The sequence below is a fragment of the Bombina bombina genome, chromosome 5, assembly GCF_027579735.1.
Source record: "Bombina bombina isolate aBomBom1 chromosome 5, aBomBom1.pri, whole genome shotgun sequence".
Lineage (NCBI taxonomy): Eukaryota > Metazoa > Chordata > Amphibia > Anura > Bombinatoridae > Bombina > Bombina bombina.
Window position 1 is genome coordinate 454,925,436 of NC_069503.1, and position 22,577 is coordinate 454,948,012.

Consider the following 22,577-nt stretch of genomic DNA (forward strand, 5'->3'; position numbering starts at 1 on the left):
ACGAGTTTTGCGTTATGACTCAAAAAGCATTGTTATGGCCCATAACGATGCTTTTTCCCTAACGCCGCTATTACAAGTCTTGTCAGAATAGGTGTACAGCACACCTTTTTGGTCGTCACGCAATGTCAGTACCGCACTTTTAAAAAAGTCCTTTTTCAATTGGACTCCCATAGCGCGGTTTTAAGAGTTTGCCTGGAAGGCCAAAAAGTGAGTGGTACAGCCTAAAATGACAAGATCCGTATCGCCATCTAAAGTCAGTAGTTATGAGTTTTATGCTACAAAGCTGTACCATAAAACTCATAACTAAACTGTCACCAAGTACACTAACATCCATAAACTACCTATTAACCCCTAAACCGAGGCCCTCCCGCATCGCAAACACTAAAATAAAATGATTAACCCCTAATCTGCCGCTCAGGACATCGCCGCCACTTAAAAAATATATTAACCCCTATTTTGCCGCTCCCCGACATTGTCGCCACTATAATAAACCTATTAAACCCTAAACCACCGCACTCCCGCATCACAAACACTATTTAAATATTATTAACCCCTAATCTGCCGTCCGCCCACACCGCTGCTCTAATAAACCTAATAACCACTAAACCGCAAGCCCACCACAACGAAATATACTAAATTAAACTATTAACCCCTAAACCTCTGGCCTCCCACATCACTAACACTAAATATATTAACCCCTAAACCTAACCCTAACGTAACCCTAAGCCTAACCCTAACACTCCCTAACGTAAATATAATTAAAATAAATCTAAATAAAACAATTATTACCTAAATAATTCCTATTTAAAACTAAATACTTACCTATAAAATAAGACCAAAGCTAGCTACAATATAACTAATAGTTACATTGTAGTTAGATAAGGTTTTATTTTTATTTCACAGGTAAGTGTATTTAGTTTAACTAGGTAGACTAGTTAGTAAATAGTTATTAACTGTTTACTAACTACCTAGCTAAAATAAATACAAACTTACCTGTAAAATAAAACCTAACCTGCCTTACACTAAAACCTAACATTATAATCAAATAAAATAAATTAAAATAATCCAATACAATTATTTACAGTGGGGAAAAAAAGTATTTAGTCAGCCACCAATTGTGCAAGTTCTCCCACTTAAGAAGATGAGAGAGGCCTGTAATTTTCATCATAGGTATACCTCAACAATGAGAGACAAAATGTGCAAACAAATCCAGACAATCACATTGTCTGATTTGGAAAGAATTTATTTGCAAATTATGGTGGAAAATAAGTATTTGGTCAATATCAAAAGTTCATCTCAATACTTTGTTATATATCCTTTGTTAATCAGCCAATAGAATGCAAGCACAAACCTATTGGCTGATTGGATCAGCCAATAGGATGAAAGCTGAATTCTATTGACTGATTGTAACAATCACAATTACAATAACTGTAATGTAGGTGGTGACAATGTTAGGGCCAGCAGATTAGGGGTTAACTGAAATGTAGGTGGCAGCGATGTTGGGACGGTAGATTAGGGGTTAATAACTATAATGTAGGTGGCGGCGATGTTGGGGGCAGCAGATTAGGGGTGTTTAGACGTGGTTTTTACGTTAGGGTGTTAGGTTTATACGTAACTTTTTCTTTCCCCATAGGGCTGTGTTACGGAGCTTTTCATTCCGTGATTGCAGGTGTTAGGCATTTTTTTAGCCGACTCTCCCTATTGATGTCAATGGGGAAATCGTGCACGAGCATGTCAAAGCAGCGCTTGTATTTGGGGGAGGTATGGTACTCAACACCACCATATCGCCCGTGCAAGCCGGGTTTTTCAAAACCTGTAATAACAGCGCTATGAAAGGTGAGCAATGAAGATAACGTAACAAAATTAGCGAGCAGCCATAACGCCATAACTTGTAATCTAGCTGACAATGCGCAAAACACATTTTTCATTTCTATGTACTTCACAGACACCTAGATTATGAATTTTGCGTTGCAGCTTTTAACACTGAAAAAATGGCAATTTCAGCGTAAAAGCAGGAACGCACTATTGGGAGTCATGACGGTATAGCTGTACCGCAAGCATTTTAGCCTGTAATGCAACTTCAATCCCGCACTCAAAAAAATTAAGTTTTTGTGCAGAATTTCCAAAGCGCCGGTATCACAGGTTGTGCGGTGAGGCTAAAATGCTTGCATTACAGCCTATACCGACACGATCCATACCGCCATCTGAGACCAGTAGTTATGGATTTTTGTGTAACAAAAATGTTTCACAAAACTCATAACTAAAATGTTACAAAGTACATTAACACCCATTAACTACCTATTAACCCCTAAACCGCTGCCCTCCTGCATCGCAAACACTATATTAAACCTATTAACCCCTAATCGGCCGCCCACCCACAACGCTACTATTAAACAAACCTATTAACCCCTAATCTGCTGCCCACCCACATCGCTAACACTATTTAAATATATTAATGCCTAAACCGCTCTCCCCGATATTGTCGCCATTATAATAAAGTTATTAACCCCTATTCCGCCGCTCCCCGAGATCACTGCCACTAAATAAAATTATTAACCCCTAAACCTCTGGCCTCCCACATCTCCGCCACTAAATAAATCTATTAACCCCTAAACCGCCGGCCCCACACATTGCAAAACACTAAATTAAACTATTTAACCCCTAAACCTAACAACCCCCTAACTTTAAATTAAAATTACAATATAACTATCTTTAAATAAATAAATTCTTACCTGTGAAATAAAAATTAACCTAAAATTACTATTCTAATAAAATAAAAAAACTACCAATTTAAAATATCTAAATTACAAATTTAAAAAACCTAACGCAACAAAAAAATTAAAACATAACCAAATCCTATGAAAAATTAAAAAAATGTAAATAATCCAAGTTTACCAGAAATAAACACTAAAATCATGAAAAATAAAAAACACAAAGATTACAAAAAAAGAAACGAAATTATCAAAAATAAAAGCAATTACACCTAATCTAATAGCCCTATAAAAATAAAAAAGCCCCCCAAAATAAAAACACCCCCTAGCCTACAATAAACTACCAATAGCCCTTAAAAGGGCCTTTTGTAGGGCATTGCACTAAAGAAATCAGCTCTTTTACTTGTAAAAAAATACAAAATCCCCCCCCCCCAACAGTAAAAACCTACCACCCAACCAACCCCCCAAAATTAAAAACCTAAGCTACCCTAAAGAGGCATTTGTATGGGCATTGCACTTAAATGGGCATTTAGCTCTTTTGCATTGCCCTTTAAAAGGGCATTTAGCTCTTTTTCAAAGTACAAACCCTAATCTAAAAAAACAACCCACCCAAAAAAAACATAAAATCCCCACTAACCCTAGAAGATCTACTCAGTTTCTGAAGTCCGGACATCCAGTCGGCAAGAAGTCTTCATCCAGGCGGCAAGGTCTTCATCCATCTCGGAGGCATCTTCTATCTTCATCCCGGCGGCACAGAGCGGAGCCATCCTGAAAGCTGATCCCTTCCTGTGTGGAGCATCCTATTCATATGGTCGCCACCATATTCTGAAGTTGAATGCAAGGTAGCCATTTCAAAATGTCGTCCCTTGCATTCCTATTGGCTGATTTGATTCTTTAAATTCAAATCAGTCAATAGGATGAGAGCTACTGAAATCCTATTGACTGATTTGAACAACCAATAGGATTTCAGTAGCTCTCATCCTTTTGGCTGTTTTGAACAGCCAATAGGATTTCAGAAGCTCTCATCTTATTGTCTGATTTGAATTTGAAGAATCAAATCAGTCAATAGGAATGCAAGGGACGCCATTTTGAAATGGCTACCTTTCACTCAACTTCAATGTACGTCGGCGACCGTATGAAGAGGACGCTTCGCGCAGGATGGGATCAGCTTCCAGGATGGCTCCGCTCAGCGCCGCCGGGATAAAAATAGATGACGCCCCCGGGATAGATGAAGACCTTGTCGCCTGGATGAAGACCTCGCCGTCTGGATGTCCGGACTTCAGAAACCGTGAGTAGATATTCTGGGGTTAGTGTTAGTTTTTTGTTTATTTTTTTGGGTAATTTTTTTTTTAGATTAGGGTTTGGGCTTTGAAAACGAGCTAAATGCCCTTTTAAGGGCAATGCAAAAGAGCTAAATGCCCTTTTAAGGGCAATGACCATACAAATGTCCCTTTAGGAGCAATAGGTAGCTTAAGTTAGGTTTTTTATTTTGGAGGGTTGTTTTGGTGGTGGGTTTTACTGTTGGGGGGGACTTTTTTTACTGGTAAAAGAGCTGATTTATTTAGGACAATGCCCTACAAAAGGCCCTTTTAAGGGCTATTGGTAGTTTATTGTAGTCTAGGGGGTGTTTTTATTTTGGTGTGTTTTTTTTATTTTTATAGGGCTATTACATTAGGTATAATTGTTTTTATTTTTGATAATTTTGTTTTTAATTTTTGTAATCTTAGTGTTTTTTATTTTTTGCAATTTTAGTGTTCATTATTTTTGGTAAACTTAGATAATTTCAATTTTTCGTAGGATTTGTTTTTTTTAGTTATAATTTAGATTTTTTATTTTTTTCGTGATGTTAGGTTTTTTTAAATTTGTAATTTAGATATTTTAATTAGTAGTATTTTTTTTTATTAGAATAGTTATGTTAGATTAATTTATAGTTTTATTTTTATTTCACAGGTAAGTTTTTATTTATTTAAATAGAGTTATATTGTAATTTTAATTTAAAGTTAGGGGGTGTTAGGTTTAGGGGTTAATAGTTTCATTTAATGTTTTGTGATGTGGGGGGCTGGCAGTTTAGGGGTTAATAGGTTTATTTAGTGGCGGAGATGTGGGAGGCTGGAGGTTTAGGGGTTAATAATTTTCTTTAGTGGTGGCGATGTTGGGGAGCAGCAGAATAGGGGTTAATAGCTTTTATTAGTGGTGGTGATGTCGGGTGCAGCAGATTAGGGGTAAGTAACTTTATTATAGTGGTGGCGATGTCAGGGACAGCAGATTAGGGGTGTTTAGACTTGGGGTTTATGTTAGGGTGTTAGGTTAAAAATTAACTTTATTTTTCCCATAGACATCAATGGGGTTGCGTTACGGAGATCGCCATTCCGCACTTCCGTGTTAGTTTTTTTTCTAACACTCTCTCCCCATTGAAGTCTTTAGGGGAAAGCGTGCACAAGCACGTCAAAGCAGTCCTTGGATTTTGTGCGGTATAGAGCTTAACGCCACCATATCGCACGCACAAGGAGGCTTTTCAGAAACTCGTAATGGCAGCTCTATGGAGAGTGAAATAATGCAACTTTTGTTGCACTGTTTAGCGCAAAACTCGGAATCTAGGTGACTAAAAATAATGTGCTTCTTATTATTATCTTTACATTTCTATATCTGTAGTATACATATCTATACCTATATATCTGTAGAAATAGATACCTAATTTGTATTTAAGAATAAATACAACATATTCTGCTATGTGTAGAACATTGGAATGTAAAATATTATGATTTCAAGGCGGGTTTAGCGCTCTTGTGTATACACGGTTGGGTTAGCTCGCAAGTATGGGTGGTAGTTTGTTGTTTTTTTATGTTGTAGAACTCCATTGACTTCTATGGAAGAAAACGTTAACACGGTGGCAATATTTTTTTGTCTGTGTTTTCGCTCGCAGGCAAACTTTTTATTTTTAACTTGTAATATGAGTGCAACCTGATGCATGCAAAAAGCCTCCATCTAGCAAAGTTAACACGAAAGCAGGAGTGTTAAATAGCACTCCACTCGTAATCTAGCCTATAAGCGGCCTAAAAATACATTGATTAAATTTAGAAAACACTTCTGTCTCCTTCTAACCCCAGTATTTAAATCTTGCCTCCTGTTTTAGCTAGTGTAAGTTTAACCCCTTAACGACCACGATGTACTCTGTACGTCTTTAAGTTTTTGTTAGCACGTAATAGCATGGGTCTCGCCACCTAGCCAATCGCACTGCATAACGTACATATATACGTCCAACCTTCAGGAAGCTCCAGCAGTCTCGGTTGTAGAGGGGCAACCAAGATTTGCTCTTCCTGGGCTGCAGGCACGATTGGTGCCGTTACCATATGAATGCAGATTGCCTGATTGTTACAGACAGTGTCACTGTCTGTAACAATCTCCTATAATCTGCCGGTGGAAGGTGCGGGTTAGGAAGAGGGAGGTTGGTGGACGATACAGCAGTGGAGGGAGTGGGAGTAGCCCTATACTGCAGAAAAATTGGGGGGGGGTTAGAGAGCTGTTTGAGAGAGATCAAGGAGGTTGGAGGGTAAGGGGGGAGGGTAATACATGCATTTAAAAAATATTATACTTACAAGGTAACTAGTTGACCCCTTCACTGCCGGGAATTTCTGAAGTGTGGTGCACAGTTGCATTAAGCAGCCTTCTATTTCCCAAAATGAATTGCAAAGCCATGCATGTCTGCTATTTCTTAACAAAAGGGACACAGAGAACCCATTACAACCATTTGTCTTATGACTGCAGTAGTTATGTGTAAATAATTTTAGTGAGAAACCCAAAGTTTCAGAAAGAATTTACAATATTTTTTAATACGATTTTATATATATATATATATATAAATATATACAGTGTGGGAAAAAATAATTTGATCCACTACTGATTTTGTACATTTGCCAACAAAGAAATAAGTCTATAATTTTAATGGTAGGTTTATTTAAGCAGTGAGCGAAAGTATAACAACAACAAAAATCCAGAAGAATGCATTTCAAAAAAGTTATAAATTGATTTGCATTGTAATGAGTGAAATAAGTATTTTATCCCCTATCAATCAGCAAGATTTCTAGCTCCCAGGTGTCTTTCATACAGGTAATGAGCAGAGATTAGGAGCACTCTTTTAAAAGGAAGGCTTCTAATCTCAGCTTGTTATCTGTATAAAAGACACCTATCCACAGAAGCAATTAATCAATCAATCAATCAATCAGATTCGAAACTCTCCACCATGGCTAAGATGAAAGAACTGTCCAAGGATGTCAGGGACAAGATTGTAGATCTACACAAGGCTGGAATGGGCTACAAGACCATCGACAAGCAGCTTGGTGAGAAAGTTGGTGCGATTATTTGCAAATAGAAGAAACAAAATATCTGTCGATCTCCCTCGGTCTGGGGCTCCATGCAAGATCTCACCTTGTGGAGTTTCAATGATCATGAGAACGGTGAGGAATCAGCCCAGAAATACACGGGAGGATCTTGTCAATGATCTCAAGGCAGCTGGGACCATAGTCACCAAGAAAACAATTGGTAACACACTACGCCGTGAAGGACTGAAATCCTGCATTGCCCGCAAAGTCCCCCTGCTCAAGAAAGCACATGTACAGGCCCGTCTAAAGATTCCCAATGAACATCTGAATGATTCAGAGGAGAACTGGGTAAAAGTGTTGTGGTCGGATAACACCAAAATCGATCTCTGTGGCATCAACTCAACTCAACTTTGGAGGAGAAGGAATGCTGCCATTGACCCCAAAAACACCATCCCCGCAGTCAAACATGGAGGTAGAAACATTATGCTTTTAGGGGTGTTTTTCTGCTAATGGGACAGGACAACTTCACCGCATCTTGGGTGAGAACCTCCTTCCCTCAGCCAGGGCATTGAAAATGGGTTGTGGGTGGGTGTTCCAGTATGACAATGACCCAAAACACACAGCCAAGGAAACAAAGGAGTGGCTCAAGAATAAGCACATCAAGGTCCTGGAATGGCCTAGCCAATCTCAAGACCTTAATCCCATAGAAAATATCTGAAGGGAGCTGAAGGTTCAAGTTGCCAAATGTCAGCCTTGAAACCTTAATGACTAGGAGAGGATCTGCAGAGAACAGTGGGATAAAATCCCTCCTGAGATGTGTGCAAACCTGGTGGCCAACTACAAGAAACCTCTGACCTCTGTGATTGCCAACAAGGGTTTTGCCACCAAGTACTAAGTCAGGTTTTGCAATGGGGTCAAAAACTTAGTTCACTCATTTAAATGCAAATCAATGTATAACTTTTTCGAAATAAGTTTTTCTGGATTTTGTAAACATACAAAATCAGCAGGGAATCATGGGAGTGAACTTGAATAAATCTAAAAGGGTGATAAACTACTTATTTGTTATTAAATGTACTATTCCTACTCTAAATAATTACTAGCAAATTAGTTGTGAAAAAATACATTTATTTTATCACATTTTACTGATCATTATTAAATGAATGTCCTGTTGTATATTTAATTTTTTTTTACCTTATCTCTTTTAAAGGGGGGGCTCATTTTATATGCGAGGTTATGAACCTATTCTAGCCATTTTGCTGTTTTCGTGTGCTTTGGCTCTACATTCAAGGCAAGTGGACTTGAAATTACGCCTAGACTACCTCTGGGCTATGCAGGTGAGAAATCAGTTAAACTACATTAAAACTGTGGCAGTGGTTTATGTTAAGCCTACAAACAAGCAATGATTTACTTTAATAGAGAATTACATTGAAAAAAAAAATGCTTCTGTTTTGTATTTGATAGAAATTCTACTTGTGTCTCACTCTACAAAAATGTGTTATTAAAAAAAAGATAATTTTCTTTAAAGGGACAGTTTGCTCAAAAATGTTCTCCCCTTTAATTTGTTCCTAATGATCCATTTTACCTGTTGGAGTGTTTTAAACTATTTCCATTACACTTATATTGGCATTTGAAATAGTTGATTAGCCTGTGGTATCCCCACCTATACTGAAAGTTTTTGGCCTTAAGGCCAAGCTGTGTAAACACAACCAGTAGAAGAAATTACACTCACAGTGGGGTATAGAAGAAATAAGGTAATAACATTTTAATTTTCCATGGTTCTCTCCAAGTATTGGTGATTGGTTTATGGACAGATAAAGATATAAGATAAAGAAGCAGGTATGTGTACACAATGTGATAAAGTAATAAGATCTGATTATGCCTACAAGTTCAACCCATTTTATTAGGTTGTGGCCTCAAAACACAAAATCTCATGCATTTTATACTCTGCAGCTGGTAAAACAGTAATTGGAAACACATAACAGATAAACAATTCATAGTATACTTTAATTTCTGGTTTGTTTTCCAAGACTTTTATTACTACAAAGGCCTCTTTTAATGAAGACAATTTAAACACCCTAAAGAATTTAAATAAGCAGAGTATGAATCCTATATAAACTTACCAAGGATTTGGTACAGGGTATGTTGTTGGTCTTTAAGGGGTTAATTTACTTTATAATATAAATATATATTTTTATTCTAAATACAGTAGGTGGGGAAATAGCTGCATCTATGTAAAGTTTACCTGCAGGTCAGAGTGAAATGCAAAAAATATATAAAAAAAAATCCCTTACAGTTTATCAGAAAATGTATTATCCCCCTGTCTCTTTTATTGCTATTGTTTTGCTTTAATTGCTCTACCCTTGATTCATGTGGTTTCCCTTATCGGAATGATTTATAGTCTATAAATTGGATTGATACTCACCTTACACTTATGGGTTAAATTGTTTGTACACAGCTGCTATATAAGGCTGACCAATCACAATAACCACACATCTCTGACAAAGTGGGCGTATACAAACGAAACGGATTATAGGATCCTTGTTGCACACATGGGGAACCATATACTTTGTATTCTGATGTCTTCCTAACAAAAAATATACACAGATTATTTTGCACTAAACCTGCTTGCTGCCAAACTCCTTATTTCTTTTATTGCTATTGCAAAATACTTACCTGTTGCATCTTTCCTGATTAACAATATCTACCTTGTTATTATTATTAATTTGTAAAGTGCAGTTTCCGAAACTCTGGGTTACTGGGTAAATTCACTAAAAACCATTTCCAGTCTCCATTGCTTCACCTGGTACACTATTAAACTGACTCACATGTCTCTATTATTTAGTAAATTATGTGCACAGAATAACATAAGAACATGCAAAGCTAGGGAGGCCAGAGCGGAACTTAATTGAGTTTTAGTTGAAGCCAATTAAAGGGACATTAAACCCAACATTTTTTTTTTCATGATTCAGGTAGAGAATACAATTTTAAACAACATTCCAATTTACTTCTATTATCTAATTTGCTTTATTCTTTAGATGCCCTTTGATGAAGAAATAGCAATGCACATGGGTGAGCCAATCACATGAGGCATTTATGTGGAGCCACCAATCAGCAGCTACCGAGCCTATCCAGATATGCTTTTCAGAAAAGGATATCAAGAAAATGAAGCAAATTAGATAATAGATGTAAATTAGAAACGTGATTCAAATTGCATGCTCTTTCTAAATCATGAAATAAAATATTTGGGTTTCATGTCCTTTTCAATTTGCCTCTAAGTATATTATATATATTTGAAAAAGGCGTTATTCAGTAACTTTAACTATTACTTTTTATTTTTATTTTGTTATAATCACAACATATAAATGTTCATAGCAAAATGTGGGACACAAATTAGGGGAATGATCATATAATGAGAATAATTCAAATGTCAAAATAACTTGAAGAACAGCAGCAGAGTTCATAGCCAAAAATTAATATTTTGGAAATGTAAAAAACCTTTGTAACTTTGTGCCACTCTATTGCATTAAACTCCAATAGTGTGAATCTGTACTTACTTTACCCAGCATATTTAAATCAATAAATTGGTTTCTTAAGAGGTCTAGGAATCTTCATCAGAATGAACAATGTCATATACCTTCCCTCCCTAGAAGATATATCAGAATCCAAAATGAAATCTGTTTTGGATTCAAAGATTACTTGAAAATTCCAAGGTATAGTAAGTATAACAAACAGGGATCTTACCCTTAGACATCTATTAACACTGAGAGAAATGGGAGTAATATATGTAGTATGCTTCTCACTTCTCACAGTGTTGCCATGGGTGACACTGGCAATCTTTATCCACCACCTGTCTTTGAGTTACATCATTTTGCTTCTTTTCTCGCTCCTTGTTGGTCACATGTGCACTAGAAGGATCTGTAATAATAGCAGGTATGATAACAGTTACAGTTTATTCCAGTAAAGAAAGCTAAAATGCAATACAATTGGTGGCTCTGATCAAAGCATTTTGTCTATAATGAAGAATGTTGTCATATAAGGTTTAAATAATTGAGCAGCTTGCATTTTAAACTTATTTTTTCACTGTTTTTAGCAACCGTTAGTAGACTATTCTATTCTCCTTTTTGTGGTTTGATGTGATATTTTGCCTATACTATAACCAAGGAGGTTCCTATTCTTAGCCTTTTTTAAAGAAATTGTCTATGAATGGGTAGGGTTTAATCTCTGCATGCCTCTGCAATAAAGAGAGCGGTTTAATCTCTGCATGCCTCTGCAGTAAAGAGAGCGATTTAATCTCTGCATGCCTCTGCAGTAAAGAGAGCGGTTTAATCTCTGCATGCCTCTGCAATAAAGAGAGCGGTTTAATCTCTGCATGCCTCTGCAGTAAAGAGAGCGATTTAATCTCTGCATGCCTCTGCAGTAAAGAGAGCGATTTAATCTCTGCATGCCTCTGCAGTAAAGAGAGTGGTTTAATCTCTGCATGCCTCTGCAATAAAGAGAGCGGTTTAATCTCTGCATGCCTCTGCAGTAAAGAGAGCGATTTAATCTCTGCATGCCTCTGCAGTAAAGAGAGCGATTTAATCTCTGCATGCCTCTGCAGTAAAGAGAGCGATTTAATCTCTGCATGCCTCTGCAGTAAAGAGAGCAATTTAATCTCTGCATGCCTCTGCAGTAAAGAGAGCAGGTTAATCTCTGCATGCCTCTGCAGTAAAGAGAGCGGTTTAATCTCTGCATGCCTCTGCAATAAAGAGAGCGGTTTAATCTCTGCATGCCTCTGCAGTAAAGAGAGCGATTTAATCTCTGCATGCCTCTGCAGTAAAGAGAGCGGTTTAATCTCTGCATGCCTCTGCAATAAAGAGAGCGGTTTAATCTCTGCATGCCTCTGCAGTAAAGAGAGCGGTTTAATCTCTGCATGCCTCTGCAGTAAAGAGAGCGGGTTAATCTCTGCATGCCTCTGCAGTAAAGAGAGCGGTTTAATCTCTGCATGCCTCTGCAGTAAAGAGAGCGGTTTAATCTCTGCATGCCTCTGCAGTAAAGAGAGCGGTTTAATCTCTGCATGCCTCTGCAGTAAAGAGAGCGATTTAATCTCTGCATGCCTCTGCAGTAAAGAGAGCGGTTAAATCTCTACATGCCTCTGCAGTAAAGAGAGCGGTTTAATCTCTGCATGCCTCTGCAATAAAGAGAGCGGTTTAATCTCTGCATGCCTCTGCAGTAAAGAGAGCGATTTAATCTCTGCATGCCTCTGCAGTAAAGAGAGCGGTTAAATCTCTACATGCCTCTGCAGTAAAGAGAGCGGTTTAATCTCTGCATGCCTCTGCAGTAAAGAGAGCGGTTTAATCTCTGCATGCCTCTGCAGTAAAGAGAGCGGTTTAATCTCTGCATGCCTGTGCAATAAAGAGAGCGGGTTAATCTCTGCATGCCTCTGCAGTAAAGAGAGCGGTTTAATCTCTGCATGCCTCTGCAGTAAAGAGAGCGGTTTAATCTCTGCATGCCTCTGCAGTAAAGAGAGCGGTTTAATATCTGCATGCCTCTGCAATAAAGAGAGCGGGTTAATCTCTGCATGCCTCTGCAGTAAAGAGAGCGGTTTAATCTCTGCATGCCTCTGCAGTAAAGAGAGCAGGTTAATCTCTGCATGCCTCTGCAGTAAAGAGAGCGGTTTAATCTCTGCATGCCTCTGCAGTAAAGAGAGCGGTTTAATCTCTGCATGCCTCTGCAGTAAAGAGAGCGGTTTAATCTCTACATGCCTCTGCAGTAAAGAGAGCGGTTTAATCTCTGCATGCCTCTGCAGTAAAGAGAGCGGTTTAATCTCTGCATGCCTCTGCAGTAAAGAGAGCGGTTTAATCTCTGCATGCCTCTGCAGTAAAGAGAGCGGTATAATCTCTACATGCCTCTGCAGTAAAGAGAGTGGTTTAATCTCTGCATGCCTCTGCAGTAAAGACAGCGGGTTAATCTCTGCATGCCTCTGCAGTAAAGAGAGCGGTTTAATCTCTGCATGCCTCTGCTCAATTTTATTTCAATAAATTAAATCTTTGATAGCACCAGTCTCAGATGTGTTTTTTTGACACAGTCTATTTGAAAGCCTAATAAATATATAGATTGAGGGGAAGTAAAGAGGGCTTTCTTTTCATTCACAAAAAAATCCTATATTTTTGGGATACCTAATGGTAAGGTATAAAAAATTTAGAAAAAAATCACCAAAGTGAAATGCTTGTGCAATGATAAATGCCGACAGCGAATGCTGTAGGCATTTATTAATGCCGAGCGGACATGATTCTCTGCTTGGTAAATCTACCCCTAAAGGTGCAAGCTTTGCCCTTTGTTATGAGAAGTGCAGGGAGAATTGCTAAAGTCTGTATAAGTTTCTAAGGAACAAGCATGCAAAATTTTAATTTTTTTGTTGTTTATTATATAATAATCAAAGTTCTATATGGTATGGTATTAAAAATATGTATAATAGATTTAAATGATAGAAAAACTAACACCTAGATTACGAGTCTTGCGTTAGCCTTAAAAAGCAGCGTTGAGAGGTCCCAACGCTGCTTTTTAATGCCCGCTGGTATTACGAGTCTTGCAAATACAGGTGTACCACTCACTTTTTTTCCGCGACTCGAAAATACCGCAAATCCACTTATGTCAATTGCGTATCCCATATTTTCAATGGGATTTTCCTAACGCCGGTATTACGGGTCTTCCTAAAAGTGAGCGGTACAGCCTCTCCTGTCAAGCCTGGTACCGCATTTAAAAGTCAGTAGTTAAGAGTTTTATGGTCTAACGCTGTAACATAAAACTCTTAGCTAAAGTGCTAAAAAGTACACTAACACCCATAAACTACCTATTAACCCCTAAACCGAGGCCCCCCCACATCGCAAACACTAAATTAACATTTTTAACCCCTAATCTGCCGAACCGGAGATCGCCGCCACTATAATAAATATATTAACCCCTAAACCACCGTACTCCCGCATCGCAAACACTAGTTAAATTTTATTAACCCCTAATCTGCCGTCCCTAACATCGCCGCCACCTACCTACATTTATTGACCCCTAATCTGCCACCCCCAACGTCGCCGCCACTATATTAAATGTATTAACCCCTAAACCTAAATCTAACCCTAACACTCCCCTAACTTAAATATAATTTAAATAAATCTAAATAAAATTACTACAATTAAATAAATAATTCCTATTTAAAACTAAATACTTCCTATTAAATAAACCCTAAGCTAGATATAATATAACTAATAGTTACATTGTATCTAGCTTAGGGTTTATTTTTATTTTACAGGCAACTTTGTATTTATTTTAACTACTGTACAATAGTTATTAAATAGTTATTAACTATTTAATAGATACCTTGCTAAAATAAATACAAAAGTACCTGTAAAATAAAACCTAACCTAAGTTACAATTACACCTAACACTACACTATAATTAAATTAATTCCCTACATTAAATTAAATTAATTACAATTAAATAAAATAAATTAAAGTTTTAAAAAAGCCCCCCAAAATAATAAAAATCCCTACCCTATACTAAATTACAAATAGCCCTTAAAAGGGCTTTTTGCAGGGCATTGCCCCAAAGTAATCAGCTCTTTTACCTGTAAAAAAAAAATACAATACCCCCCAACATTAAAACCCACCACCCACGGGGGGTGGAGCCAACAGTCGAGGCAGCAAGACGTCTTTTACCAGAGCTCCTGCAGGGGGATTTAATAAAGTAGTATTTGAAACAAGAAATAGAATCCTAAACTGCAATTTCTTTTATACTTAAGCCCTAGAATTTGTAGCAGCTAATACGGGTTTTCCTGCCAGAGTGTTTGGCGTTGCAACAGTACAGAGATCATCCTGGCCTGCCGAGATACACGCACGGAGTAAGCCGCCATTATATGAAACGTCTACGCATTATAGCTATTGGCGGAACTACCTTTTTTTTTTACATTCGAAACCCAGACTCAAGATAACTTATGGAGAAGCAGGTTGTACATGCGCTGCGCAACTTGCTAATTTCCATGGAAGCCCACCACCAAGAACTCATGGAAGAACTGAAAATAGCTATGAACCTAAAAAGAGACCCATCGATTCTATGGGGATCAGAGGAAGCTGCCAGACCCTGCATCCTAGGTATCCCATACCATGGAAGAGAAGTACCTCAAGACCTGAAAGAAGGAAGTTGTGAGGATGAGCGGAGTGCTGAGCCTGCTTCAGGGGACCGAACTGATTACTTTCAGCAATTTAGCTCTCTGAGGCCCATTATCTTCGAAACGGAAGACACACTGCACTCTGATGTGCAAACGCAAGATCACTCACCATGGTCTAATGCAGTGGAAGTGGAGACACCCCATGCTATAGCTGCGTGGCAGCCTAGAAAGCCTTTTACGTCGGATGGCCGTTACTTTGGGGCACAGAGTGGGGGCCCGCTTGCAGTATCTCATGCACGCAAAACCCGAGTCAGTATGATTGGCCTTCTAGTCAGTGTAGCCGAGATACCCGAGAGGTTATGGACTGTGCGAAATGTACCGATCCATGTGCTGAGGAGTCTCAGGATAGGAGTGGGGTAAACCTGTGCTGGCAGCCCCGATATCTTCAGAACCCTACTCTCGCTTGTTTGTAACAGAACTTGCAGTTGCAGTGTGGATTCTTGTGCGATTTATTCAGTCCTTATGGGGGGCTTTTCATTTGACATTATCTAGCTGTATTCTTGGACTATAAGGGTATTTGCATCACGTTGTTTTACATTACTCTGTGAAATGTATATTGCGGACATTCTCTGAAGCATTTGGTTCCCAGGTTGATAAGTGTCTAACCCTTTTAGCAGGCTTTACTATCCCGAACTAATAAAAGAAACGCACTACTGACCGGATTATGCAGCCCATAACTAAACACCCAGCGTAACTCATGTTTCAACTGTTTATAGTTTGAACCTTTTTACATACTCCCAATCTGAAGCTAGTACTATGTATTTTAGGGCTATCAACATTAAGGCTTGTATTTTAATTATAATGGGCTTGTTATTATTTAGACATGCTAGTTAATCATTGGGACTTTGCCATAAACTACAGATATGGTCTTGTTTTCTAATACTCGACTCATGACACTGATCCTTATGCAGGGCAACATGCTCATCTAAGTATTTGTGCTAAAGCAGAAGAGGGTTAACTAAGGATTGCACAGATGATATGCTTTACTATACATAGATTATTTAGGCTCATGTATCCTATTCAAGCTTTCACTTCCTCCAGCTGAGGGTTACACATATAATTAGCCTGTTTATGTTTAAGTATGAAAATTTATATAATACTGTTATGTCACTGCAGTTAAAACATTTTGTGTAGTAAGCTAGCAAAGCGCATGATAATATTCTCATATGTACTGAACACTGTTATAGGATCCAGTCCATGACTTACTCTTATGTATTCTTTCCTGTTTTTTCATATGTATAATTAATTTTGTGGGTCACGCTGTATACATTCATGAATGGTGAATATTACATTAGCTAGTCAATGTCATGCTGTCTGAAGTTTAACGGGAACAGTTTATAACACTTTCCATTTATTATATTGCTCTTCTTTAAGATTCCCTTTTTTTATATGCTAATTCTCTTCAAAGCCATAGGAGCGTAATATAGCACCCCTACCACCTAGGAGGCACTGTTGTGAGTCATTATTTCCAGTCCTTGGTGAAATCTCCTAACACATGTATCCATAGCCCATAGATCTTTGTCTTGTTGGCATCAACTAGCAAACCTGCCCGTAGGGAAAGCATTGCAAGCCGTATTATATTTATATTTCTAGACAATTGTTCTCCCTATGCGGCAGATATTATTAGGACAAGTTGCCTGTTCTTGTTGGACCCCTCTCCTCCCTTTCCCACTGGTACTTGTTGCCTGTGGGTCATACCCCTATTCCTTTTACCCGCATCGCCGATAACTGGCATATCCCCAGGAGAGGGGCTCATTCAATGTATGTCTTCTTTTTTTCTATTTATAACATAACCTCATAAGAATTGCCATCTTATAATGTCATTATTATATATACTAATTCTAAGGCCCTTTAGTATTTACTTATACTATCTTCTCGCTGACTCCTCCCTCCCACCCCCATTATTAAACTCAGACTTAGGCATGGGCTTTTATTGTTACACTTATATCTTATAGCTAATGCACCCTCCCCCCCCTATATAGGTTGTTACACTATCTCATAGCTACATGCGAGAGACACTTTGTCAGCCTTATTTTAGATAAAGGAGCTCCCTATACTGATTTTATTTTTGGAACAAATTATCTATTCCTGTTGGGCTCCTCTCCTCCCTTTCCCGCCGATACTCGTTGCCTGCGGGTCATACTCCTACTCCTTTTCCCCACATTGCCTATGGCTGGCACATCCCTAGGAGAGGCGCTCATCCAGAAGCCTCCCATATTTTATATTTCATACATATTAATATCCCCCCTTGAGCATAACTTTATCAGGAGTTACTCTACATCATTTTATACACAAAAGACTAGTGACCCAAAACTTTATCAGGCGGTTACATTATCTGGCTCCGCCCCCCCCCTATATTGTCTACTATGTTTATACAACATTGCTACATTAGAACTTGGACACCTCTCTATTTCCCTCCGCCTCTTCTTTTGACTACTACCGAGCGGTGTTTACCCGCTGACACTGGTCAAACGAAGATACTTTCTTATCAGAAATAAGGAAAGAGGGCTCAGACATTAACTATTTTATTTTCTCCATTCCTTCTATTACTCTCCTCTTTGAGGAACATCCAAATGTCTTGAGATGAAGGTGCCATACATTTACAGACTGTTTTGTATAATTGTGCAATGTTCTCATTCTAAAATATATCACTGGCAATGTATAATTTTTGTGGTTATCATTCTAGGTATCGTATTGTTTCTTATATCAATTGGCTCATGAGTGACCATCGAATTAACCACTGTTAAATGCTATTTAATATGTTATAAAACGAGATTCTCAAGATATAGATACTAAGTATTGTACAATTATCACTTGTTGCTATAGAAGATTCAACGGTTAATTGTGTATCCACTATGTAGTAACTACATACCTTGTTCTTGTAAAGTACTTGTTATACTATTTTGTTAACTTTTTTTTTTGTCTCAAGAATCTCAATAAAAAAATTATTAAAAAAAAAAAGAAAAAACACAAAAAAAAAACACCACCCACACACCCAACCCTACTCTAAAACTCACCCAATCTCCCCTTAATAAAACCTAAAACTAACCCTTGAAGGTCACCCTACCTTGAGACGTCTTCACCCAACCGAGCAGAAGTGGTCCTCCAGACGGGCAGAAGTCTTCATTCAAGCCGGGAAGAAGAGGTCCTCCAGACGGGCAGAAGTCTTCATCCAGACGGCATCTTCTATCTTCATCCATCCGGAGCAGAGCGGGTCCATCTTCAAGACATCCGTCGCGGAGCATCCTCTTCTGTCTTTATCCGACGACTAAATGACGGTATCTTTAAGTGACGTCATCCAAGATGGTGTCCCTTCAATTCCGATTGGCTGATAGAATTCTATCAGCCAATCGGAATTAAGGTAGAAAAACTCCTATTGGCTGACCCAGTCAGCCAATAGGATTGAGCTTGCATTCTATTGGCTGTTCCAATCAGCCAATAGAATGCCAGCTTAATCCTATTTGCTGATTGGATCAGCCAATAGGATTTTTTCTACCTTAATTCCAAATAGGCTGATAGAATTCTATCAGTCAATCAGAATTGAAGGGACACCATCTTGGATGACGTCACTTAAAGGTACCGTCATTTAATCATCGGGTGAAAACAGAAGAGGATGCTCCGCGTCGGATGTCTTGAAGATGGACCTGCTCCGCTCCAGATGGATGAAGATAGAAGATGCCGTCTGGATGAAGACTCCTGCCCGTCTGGAGGACCTCTTCTTCCCGGCTTGGATGAAGACTTCTGCCTGTCTGGAGGACCACTTCTGCCCAGTTGGGTGAAGATGTCTCAAGGTAGGGTGATCTTCAAGGGGTTAGTGTTAGGTTTTATTAAGGGGGGATTGGGTGGGTTTTAGAGTAGGGTTGGGTGTGTGGGTGGTGGGTTTTAATGTTGGGGGGGTATTGTATTTTTTTTTACAGGTAAAAGAGCTGATTACTTTGGGGCAATGCCCCACAAAAAGCCCTTTTAAGGGCTATTTGCAATTTAGTATAGGGTAGGGATTTTTATTATTTTGGGGGGCTTTTTTATTTTATTAGGGGGATTAGATTAGGTGTAATTAGTTTAAAAAACTTGTAATTATTTTATTATTTTCTGTAATTTAGTGGGGTTTTTTTTTTGTACTTTAGTTTATTTTATTTAATTGTAATTAATTTTATTTAATGTAGGGAATTCATTTAATTATAATGTAGTGTTAGGTGTAATTGTTACTTAGGTTAGGTTTTATTTTACAGGTACTATTGTATTTATTTTAGCTAGGTAGCTATTAAATAGTTAATAACTATTTAATAACTATTGTAGCTAGTTAAAATAAATACAAAGTTGCCTGTAAAATAAAATAAACCCTAAGCTAGCTACAATGTAACTATTAGTTATATTGTATCTAGTTTAGGGTTTATTTTATAGGTAAGTATTTAGTTTTAAATAGGAATTATTTAGTTAATTGTAGTAACTTTATTTAGATTTATTTAAATTATATTTAAGTTAGGGGGGGTTAGGGTTAGGGTTAGACTTAGGTTTAGGGGTTAATAACTTTATTACAGTGGCGGCGACATTGGGGGCGGCAGATTAGGGGTTAATAAGTGTAGTTAGGTTGCGGCGACATTGGGGGCAGCAGATTAGGGGTTAATAAGTGTAGTTAGGTTGCAGCGACATTGGGGGTCTCAGATTACGGGTTAATAAATATAATGTTGGTGGCAGCGGTGTCCGGAGCGGCAGATTAGTGGTTAATAAGTATAATATAGGTGTTAGCGATAGCGGGGGCGGCAGATTAGGGATTAATAAGTATAATATTAGGGGTGTTTAGACTCGGGGTTTATGTTAGGGTGTTAGGTGTAAACGTAAATTTTCTTTCCCCATAGGAATCAGTGGGGCTGCGTTAGGAGCTGAACGTTGCTTTTTTGCAGGTGTTAGTTTTTTTTTCAGCCGGCTCTGCCCCATTGATTCCTATGGGGAAATCGTGCACAAGCACGTTTAGCCAGCTCACCGCTACTGTAAGCAGCGCTGGTATTGAGGTGAGACATGGAGCTAAATTTTGCTCTTCGCTCACTTTTCTGCGGCTAACTCCGGGTTTAAAAAAAACGTAATACCAGCGTTGTCTGTAGGTGAGCGGTGAGCATAAACTGCTCGTTAGCACCGCACACCATTACCAACAAAACTCGTAATCTAGCCGTAAGTAAATTTAGGTCTTATAGATAATCCTATAATGCTTAAAATATGTGCACAGTCAATATCCTTGTATGCACTTTTTTGGCTCATAGAGAAATTTGTTGCACTTTCAAAAGTAAGATCTCTCTAAATGCCTATGACGAAGTGGGGAGGAGCCCCATGAAACGTGTTAGGCCACGTCCACATTTACGGACGCTGGGAACCCACAGACGCACAGCTTTCTAGCCGGATTGTGAAATGACTGTTGCGGTCTGATGCGAGTTAGCAGTCCTGGGTTTTTTAAAGATTGAACTGTTTTACTGGTCTTTTGAACCTTTGAAGAAGGGACACTTGGAGCAGACAAAGACTCTAGACCTTTCCAAGGATCGCCACGGAGACGGGTATTCGGTAGTGTTCAGTGTAGCTGTTCCTGCTTACTCAAGCACAGAGAGGATCTGGGGTAGAAAGGATTTGGACTTTGTCTACACATAAATACATTGTACAGCAGTGGTCCCTTTATTGATGTGCTTTCAATATACCTCATAACTTTGAGGTTAAAAAGTGTGAGTGTAAATATGGCAGCCGGACTCCCCCCACTGTTATGTAGCTGATTCTTCTTCAAATAATCATCAAATCAGAATCCAATCCTTGGACAGAAATTGCACGCGCGTGCAATTTCTGTCTGAGGACTGGATTCTGATTTGATGATGATTTGAAGAAGAAGGCAGCGGTAAGGCCGTTTTGCGGTAAGGCCAAAAAAGTGTGCGGTGACCCTAAACCTTCAAGACTCGTAATACCAGCGGTAGTAAAAATGCAGCGTTAGCACCTGTTAACGCTGCTTTTTCAGCTACCGCAAAACTCGTAATCTAGGCCTATGTTTTTATAAACTAATATGCGTCTAACTCACTAGGTGTCACTTTTGTTATTTTACAAGTAGTGGAGAATATTAAAAAAAATCCCTTTTTATTCTACTGATGAGGTAAAATGATGATACCTTTTGATTAAACTACACTCCTGTTGGTGAATTAAAGATGTTTTGGTAGGCTTCCTTAGAGAGTATGGTGCCTAAAACATATACATATATATACTGTACATATAATATATATACACAAATATATATGTTTCGGGTTGACAGAAGTAAATTGTATTGCTATTTAGTACTGTCTAAAGGTATCATAAAGATTTATGTGACACCTTCAATGCAGGTAGTAATGCTGCTTTTAAAATTCAAGTATGTGTCAGAGAAGCATTGCCTTCCACAGAGAACTACAGTAAAATGTCTCTTGGCCAGACTGCCCTCAAACATTGATTTCAGCCCCTTATAACTTTATCACATTTTCAAGATGGATACCTTTTTAAAACATTGACATCACATTAGCGCTGCGGAGAATCTGTTGGCGCTCTACAAATAACTGATAATAATAATAATAATCACATTGCTTTTAACAATGGGGCCCTACTAGCTACTTTCATGGGTATGGAATGTCTAAATAGTCGGCCCTTAACTATATTTTGTACAAGCATGCTTAAATATTAATACGTCTATAAAATAATGATTATATAATAACTACGTGAACAGTAGTTAATATAATAATACAACATTTCTAATCCCTGTATCAGGAAACAAAAAGAAAAAAATACTAGTAATAGGATTGACCTAATTTACTTTGTGCTTGAAATGAAATGAATCTGTAAATTAGAGAAGTTATGTTTAACCTAATGGTGCCTAGTTATCAAGCCGTCAACCTCAAATACGCTGGAATTCCGCAGCGTATTTGTGGCGAGGCTGATTCGCCTTAGTTATCAAAGGCTAGAGACCGGCAAAAGTAGAATTTTCTGACGTAATTTTCGATCCGCCGGACTCAGTCCGACACAGATCGATTCTTACGTCACTCCAGATGTTCCGCACACAAGTGCGGCACAATCTGACTACTTTTGCTAGTTATCAAAAAACTAGCAGGTACGCTCGGCACTTTTCCGGCCCAGCGTACCTGGTTTTCAATCCGCCGCCCTGGAGGAGGCGGATCCCATAGGAATCAATGGGAGTCTGACCATAGCGAAAGTACAAGTTTGCTGCTGCCAGACATCCCATTGATTCCTATGGGAGATGTCTGCACCTAACACCCTAACATGTACCCCGAGTCTAAACACCCCTAATCTGCCCCCCTACACCGCCGCAACTAAATCAAGTTATTACCCCCAAACCGC

The 22,577-nt window shown here is 38.5% G+C and overlaps 1 protein-coding gene across 1 annotated transcript in view; it reads left to right on the forward strand.

Annotated features, from left to right (window-relative positions):
* The window catches only part of ADCY1 (adenylate cyclase 1), a 720,437-nt gene that overhangs the window by 631,481 nt on the left and 66,379 nt on the right, over positions 1-22,577 (forward strand). Inside the window, exon 14 of the mRNA XM_053715756.1 lies at positions 8,238-8,364. Within this exon, the coding sequence (XP_053571731.1) occupies positions 8,238-8,364 (127 nt within the window). The remainder of the gene's footprint in view (positions 1-8,237; positions 8,365-22,577) is intronic.